Below are 19,528 nucleotides of genomic sequence, written 5' to 3'. Positions count from 1 at the left end.
ATACTCATAAGTGCTATAAGTGCTTTATAATTTGTATAGTACTTTATAATTTTATCTGAGATAGTCATCATTTTCTCTTAATTCCTCAACCCTAGTTTTTTCCTCATCTTAAAGCAAGAAATTTGATTAATTGGTAATCCTTTAATTATAAAAGTATGTTGAGATATAAAGGATTTAAAATCTAAAATTCTTTTTTTTTTTTTTTGTGGTATTTAGGGTGGGAACCAGGGGCTTTTCTACCTCCAGGCTATACTCCCAGACCTATTTTATACTTTATTTGGAAACAGGGTCTCACTAAGTTGCTGAGAGCCTCACTAAGTAGCTGAAGCTGGCTTCGAACCTGTGTGATCCTCCAGTTTCAGCTTCCCAAGCACTGGGATTACAAGTGTGTGCCACCACACCCGACTAAAATTCTGTCTTTTGTGTGAAGTTATTGTGATAATGGTAGTTTTGGAAAGCTCTTGAACAAAACTGCAGTTACTTATTTGGTACTTAAAAGCTGACCTTCTATAGACAGGCTGATATAACTTACCACTTGATATCACTTCTCACCCCCACCCCCACCTCACACTGTTTCAGTCGCAAAACAGGGAGGGGCTTGAGAATACAGCACACACAGAAGCTGAATGGTTTCTTACAGTGAAGGTGGAGGGGAGGTTTTGTTGACTTGATGTGGAGAGGGTTTCTGTCTCTACTAGAATACTCTTGTGATTTAGGCAACTTTGGTTCATTGGAAGTTGATTGCTTAATGAAGCCTCCATGAGTTTAAAATAAATGTTACCTGATTTGAAATTTCAGGAGGGGGTACCTGAGGAGACTGATGATTTTGGGGAGTTTCGGATGAGAGTATCAGACTTAGTGAAGGACTTGATTTTCCTGATTGGGTCTATGGAGTGTTTTGCTCAGGTAAGCCCATTTGGAGATTCTTGAGCCAGTGTTACTGATCACCTTAATTGTGTTCACATGTGTCTCCTCTAAATGTTTCATCTTCTTTAAGCATAGTGGCTAAATGGGATAATATATATGCAAGTGCCTAGCACATTGCCTGGCATATAGTAGCTATATTTAGCATCTAACAAGCCAATTGCTGTTTACTTCTGTTACTATTCTAATGAGTTCCACTTCTCATGTTTCACTTGTGCCTCTGGATCGGAAGGTCATAGATAAGGCATTAAAACCTCCAGGATACGTGAAGGGAATTTGGACTATGTACCAACTCCTGGCCACTCTTTTAACATTTTCTTTGTCCACGCTTATAGCTAGATTCCTGTGTGGTTTCATCCCAGAGGTGATTATACTAGAGTAGAAGATTCATAATCCTGTGATTTTTCCTGACAATAACATTTTACCTCGTAAGGCTGCAGTCATCATCATTCCATAACATTTCATTTTAGCCTAGTTCCAAGTGATTTTCATGTTGCTGGATCATACTCTAATGAGCTCTGCAATACTGGTTTGGATGTTTTGTCACAGCAGTACTGAACTAGCATAAAAATTCTTGGTAACTCCAATTCATTTGGTATATATTAGCATAATCTGCCCAAGGATGTGGTTAATAATACAACCATTTTCATTAGAAAGCATGTTTTTTGACTCAACAATGAAGAGTTGGGAATTCCTAGAAGATTATTGAGATCCCTGGACCATGGACAGATGACCTATACTCAGTTTTAGTTCTTTTCTCACTGGCTCTGTGGCTTTCAGCAAGTCGCTTGCTTGTCTCCAGATTTAGTTTTCAAATTTATATAAATTATCAATGTTTCCAAGATGTGTTTTGTTTAACACAAGCCCTATGATATGTTCTTCGGAAGAATAGAAAAATCATCAATTAAAGTTGGGAAATGATCTAAATTAATGTATTAAGGGCTCAGTGAAATCATACAAAGAGTTGTTTTCTTTGTCTACCATAGTAGTGGCTGTTATTTGACCATAGAAATATTATTTAGACTAATACTTAGCTTATTCCACAACTGGATATGGAATTAATGAACCAGAACATCTCTGAGTATTCTCCTAGGTCTACCTTAAAAAAATTTTTTTTCTTGGATATGCTATTACAATAGTTTCTTCTAAATAGCTGTTATATAGGAATTTAGCTGTACCATCAGTGTTGTTGTGAATAGTTAAAACAGCAGAAATGTAAAGCCAGAGCCGGGCGTGGTGGCGCACGCTTGTAATCCCCGCACTTGGGAGGCTGAGACAGGAGGATCACACGGGTTCGAAGCCAGCCTTGGCTACTGAGTGAGGCTCTCAGCAACTTGGTGAGACCCTGTTTCCAAATAAAATAAAAATAGGTCTGGGAGTGTAGTCTGGAGGTAGAAAGCCTCTGGGTTCCACCCCAGTACCAAAAAAAAAAAAAGAAAAGAAAGAAATGTAAAGCCAGTGCACATGTAGAGGATTGACATTGCATCTCCATTTTAAATGTGCTTATGTATATATCAACTATCAGTACTAGAAAAGATGCTTATATGTTTGTTTTTTCCAAAATACACATTTTCTGGTGACAGATGATAATCTTGCTAACTTTTGAGGATCTAAATGGGTTTATTTTAAATACTAAAATAATAGTTTACTTAGTGAGGATGTGAAAAATATTCTTCCTGGTGCTGAAAGGTAGATTTAGAAACAAGGAGCTGGATCTTTTTCTTTTTCTTTTCTTTTTTTTGGTAACTAACAGCATTTTTTGTTTTGTTTGTTTTGAAATTGGTTTTCTTTTTAATGGACCCGTAATCCACCTCTTCTTCTCTAGTTATATTCTACTCTGAAAGAAGGCAACCCACCCTGGGAGGTGACAGAAGCGGTTCTCTTTATCATGGCTGCTATAGCAAAGAGTGTTGATCCGTGAGTGTCTAATAAGTCTTTTGCTGGGAACTCTAAATAAGAGGAAGGAATATTGCACCATTTTTCTTTTATATGGTATATGATTGGAAATTCTTAGAACTTCTTACTTCTGTAGTATTGCCTAGACTTCTGATTTTGAGCTTAGTCCAGGGTAGCCTACTTTGTTGCTGCCATGTTTTAACCATATTTCCTAGAGTTAAAATTATTTTACTCTTGGTGCTAGCAATAGAATATTGATTCATTTTTTTCAGCTGAAGCTCCCTTGTCAAAGTAGGTATAAATTAAGAATTTGTTAAGGCTATTACATTATTGGTACTTAAAAGCAATTGAATAGTAATTAATTTGGGTCCTGCATTTGTGATCTTGGGTAAGTATTCCTTCCTTAGAAATGTTTAATTACATTGTGTTCCTTTTTTCTGTCTTTTAGAGAGGCTAGACAGGCACAATCTTATCTAAAAGAGTAGCAAGTTCTAAAGGGCTGTTATTTTTGTTAGAGAGTAGGTTCATTTTTCTCTACTAAGGAGTTCAGGTCCTTAATTATGTACTGTATTATTTGCTCTTAAATCTGACAGTCTGAAGGTTATTAAAATCTTTAGAATTCTTAGTGATATGTGTTTATTTTTAAAAGGATGGGTAAATATCTTTAATAATTGACTTAGTGTCCTTAGGAAACATAAGGTATAAATGAGAGATTTTCTGTTGTTTATCTGAGTGTCAAGCCAAATGCATGATTACATTTCTAGTCCTCTTACAGAATTTAATAGACCTGGTTATCAGCAGGGGGTGCTCTTGCTCTAATACAGGATAGTATTGACATTTTAGACATCTTCATTTCTGGATTAAGTTCTACCACTTTCAGGGCATCCTCTATTATGCTTAAAGGAACTTTAGCCCCTATACTTTGATGGGGATGAGAAATCATGGAGCTGTGGGAAGGAGTTAACTTTAATTTTCCCTCATGTTAACAAATCAGGGCACCTTAACCTATCTCTGTAGCTTGCTTTCTTATTCTTTCAGTTAATGAGCCAGTCTGCCCATACTTTTCTATTCTTAAGTTTCCAATATCCAGCCATAAGAAATCTTTTAGAAAATAGCAACTAATAAAGTGGACTCAGAGTTATTTATTAATTAATTTCACCATTTAGCAATATTTATTGGGTACCCACTATGTGCCAGGCACTGTTCTAGGTGCTGCAGATTTAGGAATAGATTAAATAGATTGTTTAAAAGAAAATATTTATCTCCAGTAAACAATCAAAAAGCCTCTCTTTGATTGTATGGAGTGACCTTCTCAACCTACCTGGCATTCAGAAGAAAAAGAAGCAATATGCTTTTCCTGAAACAATGATATCTTTCATTTCTGTCTTTTCCTCTTTTTTGAGGATTTGAAAAATGTTCACACCCAATGTTAAGTACTTTTACTTGAATGGTTATTTAGAAAGAAGGCCTTTAGCAGTGCAGTGTTTCACTGCAGCTTGTTATTTGGCCAGATCATAACCTCTGAAGTGAGTAACTGTGAGCCCTTGCTTTCTGTATTTAGGGAGAACAATCCAACACTTGTGGAGGTCCTAGAAGGAGTCGTTCGTCTCCCAGAGACTGTACATACAGCTGTGCGATACACTAGCATTGAGCTGGTTGGAGAAATGAGCGAAGTAGTTGACCGAAATCCTCAGTTCCTTGGTATGTATGTACTCTTCCATCTGCTGCTTCTACTGCTGATTTCTCTTCTTACTTTTGCTCTTACTTCCTTGACTTCTTTTTTCTTTCTTTCCTTCCTTCTCTCTCTCTCTCTCTCTCTTTCTTTTTTTCTTTCTTTCTTTCTTTTTTGCATATTGGACCCAAGGGCATTCTATCTCTGAGCTATTCTTTATTTTGAAACAGGGTCTCACTGAGTTGAAGGACCTCACTAGGTAGCTGAGGCTGTCCATAAACCGCGATCCTCCTGTCTCAGCCTCCCGAATGCTGGGATTACAAGTGTGTGCCACCACACTGATTCTCCTGATTTCTTTTTTACTGATAGGTAAAATGTTTGTAGACAGGTAAACGTAATGTAAGCTGCTTAGTTGGCACAACATTTGTAATCTGATCTGGAAGAAGGACCTTTGAAAGACTAGATTTCCAAATGGGGCAAAAGTTTGGTTTCAATACCTGCATGAATGTTTCTGTGTTTTCTAGTCTTTGGAACATGCATGAGCTAATCATACTCTTCTGTGCTTCTAACCTAGAAGCCACTAATACACTAAAGGACAGAGGGGTTTTCTGTGTTAGATACATATTCCATTTAAAAACCAAGAATTACGCTGCATGTGGTAGCGTGTACTTGTAACCCTAGTACTTGGAAGGCTGAGACAGGAGGATCACAGTTCGCAGCCAGCCTCAGGAACTTAGTGATTCCTTTCACAATTCAGTGGGACCTTGTTTCAAAATAAGAATAAAATTGGGCTGGGATAGAATGTCTCTGGGTTCAGTCCCCAGCACCACACAAAAATAAATAAAAAATAAGAATTATGATTCAAAACAGAATAAATACAGGCAAAAATGAAGAAGGTTGTGTATATAACCTCTGGCTACCCTTATGGACTTGAAAAAAGTGACTAAACATCATTAAAGATGACATTAAAATTGAAGGTAAAATTAAAAATCATTTATCCTTACCCACTCTTTTTTTTTTTTTTTTTTTTTGTGGTACTGGTGGTAGAGCCCAGAGGCCTTCTACCTCCGGGCTATACTCCCAGACCTATTTTATATTTTATTTGGAAACAGGGTCTCACTAAGTTGCTGAGAGCCTCACTAAGTAGCTGAGGCTGGCTTCGAACCCGTGCGATCCTCCTGTCTCAGCCTCCCAAGCGCGGGGATTACAAGCGTGTGCCGCCACGCCTGGCTACCCACTCATTTTTTTGCAGATAAGGCTACTGAGACCCCCAAAGAAATGAAATAATTTATCCAGAGTAATATATATCAAGCTTCTGACATTAAGAAGAATATGTTGTGAGAATTTTAGGACTCCAAATTTGTGAATATTATTATTCTATTATGTCGGATGTGCTTCTTGTGTACTTTTGTGTGTGTGGTACTGGGGATGGAACCCAGAGGCCTTCTACCTCTAGGCTATACCCTTAGCCCTTTTTTATTTTTTCATTTGTAAACAGGGTCTCACTAAATTGCTGAGAGCCTCACTAAATTGCTGAGGCTGACATCAAACTTGGGAATCCTCCTGTCTTAGTCTCTCACTCAAGTACTGGGATTACAGGCATGTGTCACCATGCCCAGCATGTGTACATTTTCATTATTATATGTTTACTTGATTTTATTTTTGTGTGTGGCTGGTACTAAGAATTAAAGGGGAGGAGGGTTTTCCTCCAAGATATACCCCCCCACCAGCTTCCATTTCAATTTTTTTGCAATACCTGAGATTGAACCCAGAGGCATTCTACCTCTACGCTACACCCCCAGCCCTGTTTTATTTTTTTATTTGAAACAGGTTCTTGCTAAATTGCTGGGGCTGTCCTCCAATCTGTGATCCTCCTGTTTTAGCCTCCCAAATACTGGAATTACAGGCGTGTACCACTGTGTCTGGCCATTCCCAACGCTTGTAAATTTTTTTTTTTGTTTTGAAGCAAGATCTCACTAAGTGGCTGAGGCTGGCCTTAAACCTGCGATACTTCCTGTCTCAGCCTACTACATACTAAGATTACAGGTGTACACCACTGCGCCAGGCTTACATGATCTGCTTTTAGTGATTGAAGTATTTGCTAAAAATAAATATTGGGCTGGATGTAGCTCATTGGCAGATGGCTTGCCTTAGAAGTGCACCACCCTGGATTCAATCCCCAGTTCCAAAAAGACAAAAAAAGATCCCCCAAAACAAAGAGTGAACATGCTCCTTTTTCTTGTTTCTATACAGAGCCTGTGAGAGACATAGTCACCTCATAACTGAGCCACTTTTCAAGTTCATCATACATTGCAGAATATTTTCAAAGTGTTATTGCTTAATTCTTAAGTTTTTTTTCATTTCCATTATCTTCTTCAACATTTAGGTTTCATTTTGAACTATTTTTTCATAAAGAAATAAAAGTTCCTTCCTTCTTTTCTCCCTCCTTCCCTTCCATTCTTTTTCTTGAGCTGGAGGTCTATTGTATTGCCCAGGCTTTTGAACTCAGCGCCAAGAGATCCTCCTACTGAAGCCTGCCTCCCTTTCCTTCCTTCCTTCCTTCCTTCCTTCCTTCCTTCCTTCCTTCCTTCCTTCCTTCCTTCCCTCCCTCCCTCCCTCCCTTTCCCTCCCTCCCTCCCTTTCCCTCCCTCCCTCCTTTCTTTCTTTCTTTCTTTCTTTCTTTCTTTCTTTCTTTCTTTCTTTCTTTCTTTCTTTCTTTCTTTCTTTCTCTTGTGTTACTAGGAATAAAATCCAGGGGCTTTCTACCTCTGGGCTGCACTCCCAGACCTATTTTATAATTTAGAAACAGAGTCTCAGCTGAGTTGCCGAGAGCCTCAGGCTGGCTTCAAACCTGCATGATCCTCCTGTTTCAGCCTCCCAAGTACTGGGATTGCCAGTGTGTGCCACCACACCCAGCACTACCGCAGCCTTCTAAGTAGCTGGGACTACAGGCACGTGCCACTGTGCCCAAGCCTGACTTGTTTGTATGTGTTAACTTAATATCTTCAGCTTATATCCAGTATGCAGTAAAGCCAGTTGAACTGCAAGCTTCTTATTTAGTACCACCTTGCAGTATCCCATTCAGATTATAACCACAGCATTAATTTCATTGTTTTCATTCTCACTCTAAAATATTTAAGACAGGAATAGTTGTGCATGCCGACAATCCTAGTACCTGGGAGGCCAAGACAGGAGGAAAAAGAGCTAGGGATAGCTCAAGTAGAATACCCCTGGGTTCAATCCCCAGTACCAAAATAATAACAATGATAAAAATAGCCAAAACCAAAAAAATCAGCTTGAGAACCACAGAGATCTACAGTATTAAAGTTTCTTGGGATATATTCCAAATTCTAGGTCTTCTGAGAGTCTTAGACTAAATAGGGTTGGTGTATTTGGGGAGGGGCTAGGTTAGTGCATTGTATTGATTGTTAGACTGAACATGGAAATAATGTTTTGTTTTGTTTTGTTTTTGCAGAGCCAAGGGTAGAACCCAGGGGCATTCTACCTTTGAGCTATACTCCAGCTCTATTTTTTATTTATTTTGAAGTCAGATCTTACTAAGTTTCAGAAAGCTTCGCTAAGTAGCTGAGGCTGGCCACGAACCTGTGATCCTCCTGTCTCAGCCTCCCAAGTACTAAGATTACAAGTGTGAGCCACCATGCCTGGCTGAAATAATGATTTTTTAAAATTTTATTTTATTTTATTTTATTTATTTATTTTTTTGGGTGGTACTGGGGTTCCTGGAAGCCCTTCTACCTCCGGGCTACACTCCCAGACCTATTTTTACATTTTTATTTGGAAACAGGGTCTCCTAAGCCAGCGCGCGCCGCTGGCTTCGAACCTGCGCGATCCTCATGTCTCTGCCTCCCAAGCGCGGGGATTACAAGCGTGTGCCACCACGCCCGGCTCTGAAATAATGATTTTAAATGCCTTTTAAGACATTACTCATTTGTGGGTTTTTTTTTTTTTTTTCATGGTTTGCTATGAGGTCACTCTAAAGTATCCATAAAATGCTTTTTAGCTATGCAGTTTTCTTAAGGTTTTTTTCCATAGAGAACATTCTGATATGTGTATGTGTATGTTTGTGTGTGGTGGGGGGGATTGAACCCAAAGGCCTTCTACCTCTGAGCTACACCCCTAACCCTATTTTATTTTATTTTATTTTATTTATTTTGAAGCAAGGTCTCACTATGTTGCAGAGATGCCTCGCTAAGGTTCTGAGGCTGGACACAAACCTACAATCCTCATGTCTCAGCCTCCTGTGAGGCTACATTCTGATTTTTTATAAAGGAAAGGGAAATTATGAGTAGAATTTATTTTATGTAAATTTACTTTGGGGCTAGAGAGTATAGCTTAATGGTAGATCACTTGCCTAGCAGGTACAAAGTCCTGAGCTCAACCCCCAGCACAGCAATAAGTAAATATATGAAGCCAGGCATGGTGGTGCATGCTTCTAATCTCAGTGCATGAGAGACTGAGACAGGAGGATTGCAGGTTCCTGGCCAGTGTCAGCAATTTTAGGGATGCCCTATTTCAAAATTTTTGTTGTTTTGAAACAGGGTCTCACTAGTTTTCTGAGAGTCTTGCTATGTTGCTGGGGCTGTCCTTCATCCTGTGATCCTCCTTTCTCAGTCTCCCAAGTACCGAGAGTACAAGTGTGTACCTCCCACCTGGTTTCAAAATTAATTAGTTAATTGATTTATTTATTTTTGTAGTACTGGGGATTGAATCCAGGGACATTCTACCTCCGAGCTATACCCCCAGCTCTATTTTTTTTTTTTTTCTTTTTTGTGGTACTGGGGTTCCTGTAAGCCCTTCTACCTCAGGGCCACACTCCCAGATCTATTTTATACTATTTTTTGAAACAGGGTCTCTTAAGCCAGCACGATCCTCCTGTAATCCTCCACTTCCCAAGCACGGGGATTACAAGTGTGCGTCACCACTCCCGGCTATTCTTTATTTTTGAAACAGGTCTCACTAAGTTGTGGAGGGCCTCACTAGGGCTGAGGCTGGCCGCAAACCTGCAGTCCTTCTGTCTCAGCCTCCCAAGTATTGTGATTATAAGTGTGTGCCACCATGCCTGGCTCCAGTTTCAAAATTAAAAAAAAAAAAAACAATAAAATAGGACTGGAAGTATAGCTTAGAGGTAGGATGCCTTGAATTCAATCCCCAAAGTCCCCCTAGTATAAATACAAATGCATGTGCATGTGCATGTGGGGTTGGAGGTGTGTTTATATAGATATGAAATTCACCTTTACAATCAACTTTCTTGGAACTCTTGCCTTTGTTGAAGCATAGTTTTAATCATCTAGCGGTGCTAAAGATTCATCTGCATATTTTAAGGCCTGTTGTAACAAGAAAGAAGCAAATGCAAAAGTGTCAGCTGCAGACAGCTCTTACTGTCCTGATTAGCGTGGGCTGTTTTACCCAGTGATTCATCCCGAGAGATGGTTAACGCTCTGAGCTTTACATTCTTTCTTATATTACCAAGTTTTTAATAATTCAGATGGCTCTGTATGCTTAAGTCATTGGTTTTCAAACTGTTCCTGAATCTATAAGGTTAGACGAAACAGTTGATTACCATAAGATGAAATAGAGCTGAGGCCTCCTGATACAGTACCCGTGAGAGTGGCTCAATTTTTCTGTTTTTTATATTGAGGGTTCTGTACATACTCTTGTTTTTATTTTGGAAGTTGTTTTTACTTGTTAAAAATGTCTAAACTTCTGCTCTAATAAAGTAGACGTTTTCTTTGAATTTCTGTCATGTAATCTCTTGGCTTTACTCCTCAGATCCTGTGCTGGGCTATTTGATGAAGGGCCTGTGTGAAAAGCCCCTGGCTTCTGCTGTGGCCAAAGCCATTCACAATATTTGCTCCGTCTGCCGAGATCACATGGCTCAGCACTTTAATGGCCTCCTGGAGATTGCCCGTTCCCTTGACTCCTTCATGTTGTCTCCAGAAGCTGCTGTGGGCTTGCTAAAAGGTATTTACTTAAGATGATAACTAGTTTTATTACTTGCCAGTATGTCTTTGTGGATGTCAAACAGTCCTTTCAAGGATGGATGACCTTACATGTAAACTAATTCTGTTCTTTTATGTCTGTGACCAGGTTCCTTCCTAGGTATGTGACTGTGCGTTTTCTATTGGTCTTTTTGTATTGTAGGTTTTTGGTTTTTCCCTTCATGGGCATAGATAATAAGGAATTAAGTCACAGGTAATGAGCCTGGCGTTGATGGTGTACGCTTGTTACTCTAGTACTTTGGAGGCTGAAACAGGAGGATCGCAGGTTTGAGGACAGGCTCAGCAAGTAGTGAGACACCCATCAATCTAGTAAGACCCTGTTTAAAGGGCTGGGTGTATCTCAGAGGTAAAATGCTCCTGGGTTCAATCCCTAGTACCAAAAACAAACAAACACCCCCCACACACACACACACACAGATATTATTTCTCATTATTTCCTGTGAAATTTAACCATGATACTGATAGTGTTTAATATCAGGACTCCCGGTTATTAGTGATTTCTTCAAGATGTGCAAGATTTTAAAATAACATTCTTTTCTGTATAAATGAATTGAAAGTAAAGTCATATTTAAATTTAGATCCTTTTACCGTGTGTGTGTGTGTGTGTGTGTGTGTGTGTGTGTGTGTGTGTGTGTGTTTTACTGGGAATTGAACCTAGAAACATTCTGCCTCTGAGCTATACCTTTAGCTCTTTAGTTTTTTTTAGTACTGGGGATGGAGCACAGGGGCCTTCTACCTCTGAGCTATACCCTCAGACCTATTTTATTTGGAAACAGGGTCTCACTGAGTTGCAGATGGTCTCACTAAATTGCTCACACTGACTGTGAACCTGCAATCCTCTTTCTCAGCCTTCAGAGTACTGGGATTATAAACACACAACACCATACCCAGCTTCACTCCTAGTTTTAAAAAGAAAGTCTAGGCCATCCATTGCTTAGAGCCTGCCAGGGGAAAAATCACTTATTTTTTTATTCAAACTTGAGGATCTAGAGATTAGTTATTCTGTTGAATGAAACTTAAGGAAATGAAAATATCACAGCAGCCGGGCATGGTGGCGCACGCTTGTAAACCTGCGCTTGGGAGGCGGAGACGGGAGGATCGCGCAGGTTCGAAGCCAGCCACGCTGGCTTAAGAGACCCTGTTTCCAAATAAAAAATATAAAATAGGTCTGGAAGTGTAGCCCGGAGGTAGAAGGGCTTCCAGGAACCCCAGTACCACCAAAAACAAAAAACAAAAATCCCAACAAAGGGATTTTTGACCTGGAAAGGTCCTCAACTAGTTGATAATTCCTTGGATTTGGGAGGTACTTCAGTGTCTGGTGGGGACAGAGTAAGTCTGGCAATAAGAGGGAGGCTTACTGGGGTGGGGGGGCAAGCCTTGTAGCCCCACTGAAACCTTCCTACCTCTTTTTGAAACCTATTGACTTCCAAGGTAGGATTTTGTTTAGGGGCGGAGGAGAGGGAGAGGCCATGCATGGTGATGCACACCTGTAATCCCAGTACTTAGGAGGCAGTGACAGGAGGATCACAGGTTTGAGGCCAGACTCAGCAGTGTTGCTAGACTGTCAGCAACCTAGCAAAACACAGTTTCGAAACAACAAAAAATAAAAAATAAAGGGCTAAGTTGTGACTCAGGTAGAATACCTCTAGGTTAACTTCCAAGTGCCAGTTTTTTTGTTTTTGTTTATGTTTTGTGGGTCTGGAGATGAAACCCAGGGGCATTCAACGTCTGAGCTACACCCCCTGCCCTATTTTTTATTCTTTAATTTGAAACAGGGTCTCACTAAGTTGCGGAGGGCCTCACTTAAGTAGCTGAGGCTGTATGTGAACTGTGATCTTCTGGTTTCCACTTCCCGAATGCTGGTATTACAAGCGTGCACTCCTGCTTCCAAGTGCCAATTTAAAAAAAAAAGAAAAAAGAAAAGGAAAGGAAGAAGAGACATTGTGTGTGTGTGTGGGGGGGGGCGTACTGGGGTTCCTGGCAACCCTTCTACCTCCGGGCTACTCTTCCAGACCTATTTTATATTTTTTCTATTTGGAAACAGGGTCTCTTAAGCCAGCGTGGCTGGCTTTGAACCTGCGCAATCCTCCTGTCTCCGCCTCCCAAGCACAGGGATTACAAGTGTGTGCCACCACGCCCAGCTCCAGGAAGAGACTTTTTAATCTATTTCTTAAAAAAAAAAAAAAAGGCAAATTTGATTGTTAGTTTTTAGTTCGGATCACTTACTTCAAAATTAAAGAACCTGAGGCCCAGAGAGAATGTCTCACATAGTCTCAGAATGTGTTATGGTAGACGGAAAGTGGAAATTTTGACATCAACCCATTCTTTCTAAAAGCATTGTCAGTATTTTTCAGTCTTCTCTGTTGGGAACTGCCTGAGGTACTTATCAAAAATAAAGGCTTTTCTTGGCCCACTAAATCAGAATCTCTGGGAAGGACGAGAAACATTACACGATGATATATAAAAATAGCTTTCACATTGGCTCTTTGAATATTGTTTAAGAATAATTGAAAGGTGAGACATATGTAAACGTCTTTACATTAATAGACTGCTAAAGAGAAATAATATTAACTTTGGTTATAAATGTCAATTTAAAAGTTAGTCTGTAGTCTTCTAAGCAAAATAAAACCAACCATAAATTTTAAAATGTTGCCCTTTTTTTTTTTTTTTTTTTTTTTTTTTTGTACTGGGGTTCCTGGAAACCCTTCTACCTACCTTCAGGCCACACTCCCAGACCTATTTTATATTTTTATTTGGAAACAGGGTCTCTTAAAGCAGAGAGGCTGGCTTTGAACCTGCACGATCCTCCTGTCTCCGCCTCCCAAGTGCGGGGATTACAAGCATGTGCCACCACCTCCAGCTATGTTGCCATTTTTAAAAGTGTTGATCTTTAGCCGGGCGTGGTGGCACACGCTTGTAATCCCCGTGCTTGGGAGGCAGAGACAGGAGGATCGCGCAGGTTCGAAGCCAGCCGTGCACGCTGGCTTAGGAGACCCTGTTTCCAAATAAAAATGTAAAAATAGGTCTGGGAGTGTAGCCCAGAGGTAGAAGGGCTTCCAGGAACGCCAGTACCACCAAAAAATAAAAAAAATAAAAAAATAAATAAAAAAATAAGTGTTGATCTTTTAAAAAAAATAAGTCAGGCTTTTTTTTTGGTTTACCTACATGATATAGACCGATACTTGAATTACTTTAGTTCAGCTTTTATTTTCCTAATTTGCATTTTCCTTTATTTTTCAGGGACAGCACTTGTCCTTGCCAGATTACCATTGGATAAGATTACTGAATGTCTCAGTGAACTATGTTCTGTTCAAGTTATGGCACTGAAAAAGGTGAGTTCAATTCAGTAAAGAATGAAACAAATATAAGGCATTTATCTGTTAGAAAAAGACAAAATCACTTATTTATAGAATATCTTTCATCTATCTAGAAAAGCCAAGAGAATGAACTGATTATTTATTAAAATTGCTAAAATTGTGAAAGTAGCTACATTCAAGGAAAAAATAGCCATGTGTCTCTTTACAACAGGGGATACATTCTGAGAAATGCATCATTAGGTAATTTAGTAATTGTGCATGTACACCAGAGTATATTTAATACAAACCTAGTAGCCCTCTACAGCCCTTTTTATATTTTATTTGAGACAGGGTCTGCCTAAGTTGCCAAGGCTGCTCTTGAGCTTGTGATCCTCCTACCTCTGCCTTCCAAGTAGCTGGTTGTATGGGCATTGCCACTGCGTCCTGCTGTGCTGCTTTCCTACCATTGGCAGCACATTAGGTTTGTTTATGCCGGTATTGCCGCAAGTCACGCCAGTAACTTAGGACAGCTATAAAGGCACTAGGTGAGGAGTTTTTCAGCTCCATTATAATAGTATGGGCCAACCATTGTATATGTAGTCTGTCATTGACCAAAACATTGGTTATGCTGTATATGACTATATTTCAAAATCAGTATATTCTTTTTATTATCTATAATAGCCAATTAGAAGATAAATTGGGAAAAGTTAGCAGTCAAACCATAACCTATCCTATTTTCTTAAAGAATGTTTTATAGTTGTCAATTTTTCTTCAGTTACATTTTTAGTGCAGTAACAACATAACAATGGGTTTTTATTTGTTTGTACTGGGGCTTGAACTCAGGGGCGTTCTACCTCTAAACTATACTCCCAGCCTTATTTTATTTTATTTTATTTTATTTTATTTTATTTTATCTATTGTGTGTGTGTGTGTGTGTGTGTGTGTGTGTGTGTGTGTGTGTGTTATGGAGATGGAACCCTGGGGGGTTCATACACACATTCTACCTCAAGCTTTACTCCCAGCCCTACTTTTTTATTCTTTATTTTGAAATAGAGTCTCACTAAGTTGCAGTGGCCCTCACAAGTTGCTCAGGCTGGCCATGAACCTGTGATCCTACTGTCTCAGCTTCCCAAGTACTGGGATTACAAGTGTGCACCACCGTGCCTGGCTTATTTTTTTTTTTTGAAACAGGGTCTTACTAAGTTGATGAGACTCTCACTACTTGCTGAGGCTGTCCTTGAACCTGTGATCCTCTTGTCTCCGCCTCCCAAGTACTGGGTTTACAAGTGTGCGTCACCTCACCTGGCTTACCAATGGGATGTTTAGAACTTGACAGAATGACATAATGATATAATGGTAGGAGCATCTAAGAAATGTTAGGGACTAGGAGTTTGCCTAGGGTGAGTGAGGCCTTGGGTTTGATCCCCAGCACTGCCAAAAGAAAAAAAAAAGGCGCTGGGCATAATGGTGCATGCCTTGTGCACCACATACACTACATGTAAAACATAGTGATACACAATATTGGCCAGGATGCAGTAAAATGGAAGAAAGTAATTTGACAATATAAGTTAAAGTGTACACTATTAGGGTAACTTTTAGGGTCCTGTTCTGTAGAGATTAAAACAAAAATTGCTGTATAAGGGCACGTGTTATGTGTTTGCTGAAGGTTTGTATGTGTGACCACTGAGTGTTGATGTCTCTCTTTCTCTTCAGCTATTATCTCAGGAGCCCAACAATGGCATATCCTCAGATCCCACTGTGTTTTTAGATCGCCTGGCAGTGATATTTAGGTAAGAAAGGAGATTCTGGATTCCTTGCTTGGATTAAAACCTTGAATGAAACCATTATACATTGAAATAGCCAAACATTTTTTCCTTATGCTTCCAAGTACCTCCTATTATATGACCTCTTTCAGGACATTAATTAGCCTGTCACTTGAAGTTTTGAAGCAAAAGCGAATTCTGTGAATTCATTCTTGGTAGATCTTTGTGAAGACTCTTTAAAAATATTATTGATTATTGATTATTATTGATTCAAGCACTATGTGATGGTGCATGCCTGTAATACCAGGCTGAGACAGGAGAATTGCAGGTTTGCAGTTAGCCCCAGCAACTTAGACCCTCTGTAACTTAGACTCTGTATTAAAACAAAATATAAAATAGGGCTCTGAGCTGGGCGTGGTGGCGCACGCTTGTAATCCTTGCGCTTAGGAGGTGGAGACAGGAGGATCATGCAGGTTCGAAACTAGCCGCGCTGGTTTAAGAGATCCTGTTTCTAAATAAAAATATAAAAATAGGTCTGGGAGTGTAGCCCAGAGGTAGAAGGGCTTCCAGGAACCCCAGTACCACTGGGAAAAAAAAAGGGGGCTTTGTTGTATAACTCAGAGGCAGAATGTCCCTGAGTTCCATCCCCAGTACCACACACATAGAAAACAAAACAACATACACACACACACACACACCCATCCCTGGTACCACACACAGAAAACAAAACAACACACACACACGCACGCACGCATGCACTAAATTGATTCAGAGCCAGTTGTCGTGGCACATGCCTGTTATACCAGCCTGGACAACTTAGCAGGATCCTGTCTCAAAACTAAAATGAAGGACTAGGATAGAGCTCAGTGATAGAGCGCACCTAAGTTCAATCCCCCATATCACAGAGATTTTAAAAATACCAACTTTCAGTGATTCTTAAATTTTCGCATGCTTCAGACTCACCTGATGGGCTTAGCAAAATATAAATTATGAGGTGCCATCCCCTAAGTGTCTTGATTAATTAAATCTTAGGTAGGACCCTGGAATTTTCATTTCTAGTAAGTTCCTGAGTGATGCTACTATTGCTTGTTCCAGAGGCCACTCTTTCAGAACCATTGCAATACAGTATACATATATTTAAAAAAATAATGAAGCTGGGCGTGGTGGTGCTCGCTTGTAATCCCCGTGCTTGGGAGGCTGAGACAGGAGGATCGTGCAGGTTCAAAGCCAGCCTCAGCTGGCTTAAGAGACCCTGTCTCCAAATAAAATATAAAATAGGTCTGGGAGTGTAGCCCAGAGGTAGAGGGCCCCTGGGTTCCATCCCCAGTACCACCAAAAAAAAAAAAAAATAATAATAATAATAATAATAATAATAATGATGAAGTCTCTTCAATGATCAGATAAAATTAATACTTCTTTGAAGTCAAGAGGCACCCAGTGATTAAAAATGCATTTGAGCAACAGTTTTCACAGTGTGGTTCTGATTAAATTACACAATTTATAAATTTGTGAGCCACCTGAGTACAATTGGGCTATCAGAGTAATTGGGTGTTTTTATTTTATTATTTTTGTGTGTGTGTGGTACTGTGGGAGGGGGTGGAACCCAGAGGCTTTCTACCTCCAGGCTATACTCCCAGACCTATTTTATATTTTATTTGGAAACAGGGTCTCATTAAGTTGCTGAGAGCCTCACTAAGTAGCTGAGGCTGGCTTCGAACCTGTGCGATCCTCCTGTCTCAGCCTCCCAAGCGCGGGGATTACAAGCGTGCATCACCATGCTCAGATAATTACCAGAGTAATTGTTATAAAAACCTGTGTGGGACAAATTAAAATAAAGCATTGTTTTTGCTTATTAGTTATTGTCACAAATATCTTTCTCTGGGTTGGTGCAATGCTTTTCTTATTTGTGTAATTAGGAGAGCCCTAGGACATTGCTATTTTGAGAACTTGTTAACAGTAACCCTTATTTCATGAAAATAAAAGAAAATCTCCAATTGATGTAAATGTTTTAATTTTAAAAAATAATTTTTATTAAATTGCAGTTAAAGCTGGGTGTGGTGGTGCACACTTTTAATCCCAGTTTTTGGGAGGCTGAGACAGGAGGATCCGATTCATAGCCAACCTCAGCTACTTAGGCCCTCCACAACTTAGAGAGACCTATTTCAAAATAAATAAGAAATAGGGCTGAGTGTGTAGCTCAGAGGTAGAATGCCCCTGGGTTCAATCCTCAGCAACATCAAAAAAAAGAGAAAATTTTGCAATTGAGCTTTTTATTTTTTTTTTTTATTTATTTTTTTTTTTTGGTGGTGGTACTGGGGTTCCTGGAAGCCCTTCTACCTCCGGGCTACACTCCCAGACCTATTTTCACATTTTTATTTGGAAACAGGGTCTCCTAAGCCAGCGCGCGCGGCTGGCTTCGAACCTGCGCGATCCTCCTGTCTCCGCCTCCCAAGCGCAGGGATTACAAGCGTGCGCCACCACGCCCGGCGTAATTGAGCTTTTTAAAATTTAAGAGTAGCATGAGGTGTTTTGGTTTTGTTTTGTTTTTACTGCTTTTCTTCAAATTAGTGGGCTCTAGAACTAGACAGAGAAGTAGGATATTGTAGTTGGGAATATGTTGTGTGTCATTTGGTTCAGAATAGAACTACAATAAACATCTTTGGTTCCTAAAGCTTTTTGTCTTTTAATGCTAGGAATATAGAAGTACTTGGCCCCTGGTAAATTCAGAAAGAGTGTGTGTGTGTGTGTGTGTGTGTGTGTGTGTGTGTGTGTGTGTATGTATATATATACTTAATTTGAAAGACACTACATAATTACGTTTACAAGGGGGTGAAGTGTAGAAAAGGGAAAAAGTCCCTATAGCCCAGGTAACCAAAACTGGATGGAATTTGTGGGTTCTTGAGGAAGTGATGAGGGAGTTCTAGAGGAATTTGCAGGTTCTAGAGGAAGCAAAAAAAAAAAAAATGGTAGAACAATTTAAACCATGTGGTATTTAAGTAAAAGGAAAAGGTATTAATGTAAGTAAATATGCCATCTGGTTTTCTTTATTGGTGAGAATGATACTTAGTAAGCAAGCAGGAATCAGGGTTCTGGGTTCTCAGTAAAATTGTTCTTCTTTCAATATTTTGGGTCCTTGTCCTTTCCCAGACATACCAATCCCATTGTGGAAAATGGACAGACTCATCCGTGCCAAAAAGTCATACAGGAAGTAAGTACTAATGAATGTCTGTGGATTCAAGGCTTTTTTCTTTTCCTTACAAGGCTTGGAGTAACTGAATTGAGAAGATACTATCTTACAGGTTCATACAGAGATTAAATTTATTGCTACAGTTTCAGCTTCAATGAAATGAGAGCCAGAACTATCCAAATATTTTTCATTTTAGATTTGATAACAAACAGGCTGTGGGGAAAATGCAATGAAAGGCCAAATAACTAGAAATAGATCAACTGAGTGACTCCTAGAGTTGCTACAGGGCCCTATCAACCCTGGCAAAATATTTTTGAGGAAGTTAGTGGCTCCACTTTCCCCATTGATATCATACTTCCTTTTGTATTTCTTAACTGAGGATAATATGAAGATTCAAGAATCATGGTTTTGAGGAATGCTTTTTAGACTTCTGGGGAAATTACATAAATGCTAACTATCCTTGTTAGTGTATCAGGTGATGCTATTTCCCTAAGCCTAGTCCTTTTGTTCAGTCTTCTACCTTCCTGGAACTGCCATTAAACATTTCTTTTTCTGTAACTCATTCTTTTCATCTTCACTTAGGAAGTCTGAAATTTAGGAAAATGTACATCTGTCTTAATAGTGCAGCTGGGCATGTCCTTTTTAATCAAGAGTCACTGTGTTTCTCTTGAATGATTGAGTTTTAATGATGGGTAGTGTATTGAACCTGTGTACTGCATGTGTGCGCACATCCAAATCCCGCCATGTGTGTTCCTATAGTCTTAGCCAAT

General features: G+C 39.5%; 1 protein-coding gene across 8 annotated transcripts in view; it reads left to right on the top strand.

Moving 5' to 3' along the window:
* The window catches only part of TNPO3 (transportin 3), a gene marked incomplete at both ends in the record, with an annotated part of 92,693 nt that overhangs the window by 46,090 nt on the left and 27,075 nt on the right, over positions 1-19,528 (top strand). For 5 of the 8 annotated variants that reach the window (XM_080701795.1, XM_080701796.1, XM_080701794.1 and 2 more), the window contains 7 exons: positions 799-906; positions 2,750-2,841; positions 4,382-4,521; positions 10,283-10,474; positions 13,753-13,844; positions 15,522-15,598; positions 18,719-18,779. In XM_080701795.1, the coding sequence (XP_080557921.1) occupies positions 799-906; positions 2,750-2,841; positions 4,382-4,521; positions 10,283-10,474; positions 13,753-13,844; positions 15,522-15,598; positions 18,719-18,779 (762 nt within the window). Of the gene's footprint in view, positions 1-798; positions 907-2,749; positions 2,842-4,279; positions 4,522-10,282; positions 10,475-13,752; positions 13,845-15,521; positions 15,599-18,718; positions 18,780-19,528 lie in introns of all 8 variants that reach the window. The other 3 variants (XM_080701790.1, XM_080701793.1, XM_080701797.1) reach the window with 3 other exon arrangements.

The sequence above is a fragment of the Muscardinus avellanarius genome (assembly GCF_963383645.1).
Source record: "Muscardinus avellanarius genome assembly, chromosome: 9".
In the NCBI taxonomy this organism is placed as follows: domain Eukaryota; kingdom Metazoa; phylum Chordata; class Mammalia; order Rodentia; family Gliridae; genus Muscardinus; species Muscardinus avellanarius.
Note: the sequence above shows the minus strand (reverse complement) of the source record. Positions and strands in the feature narration are given on the sequence as shown.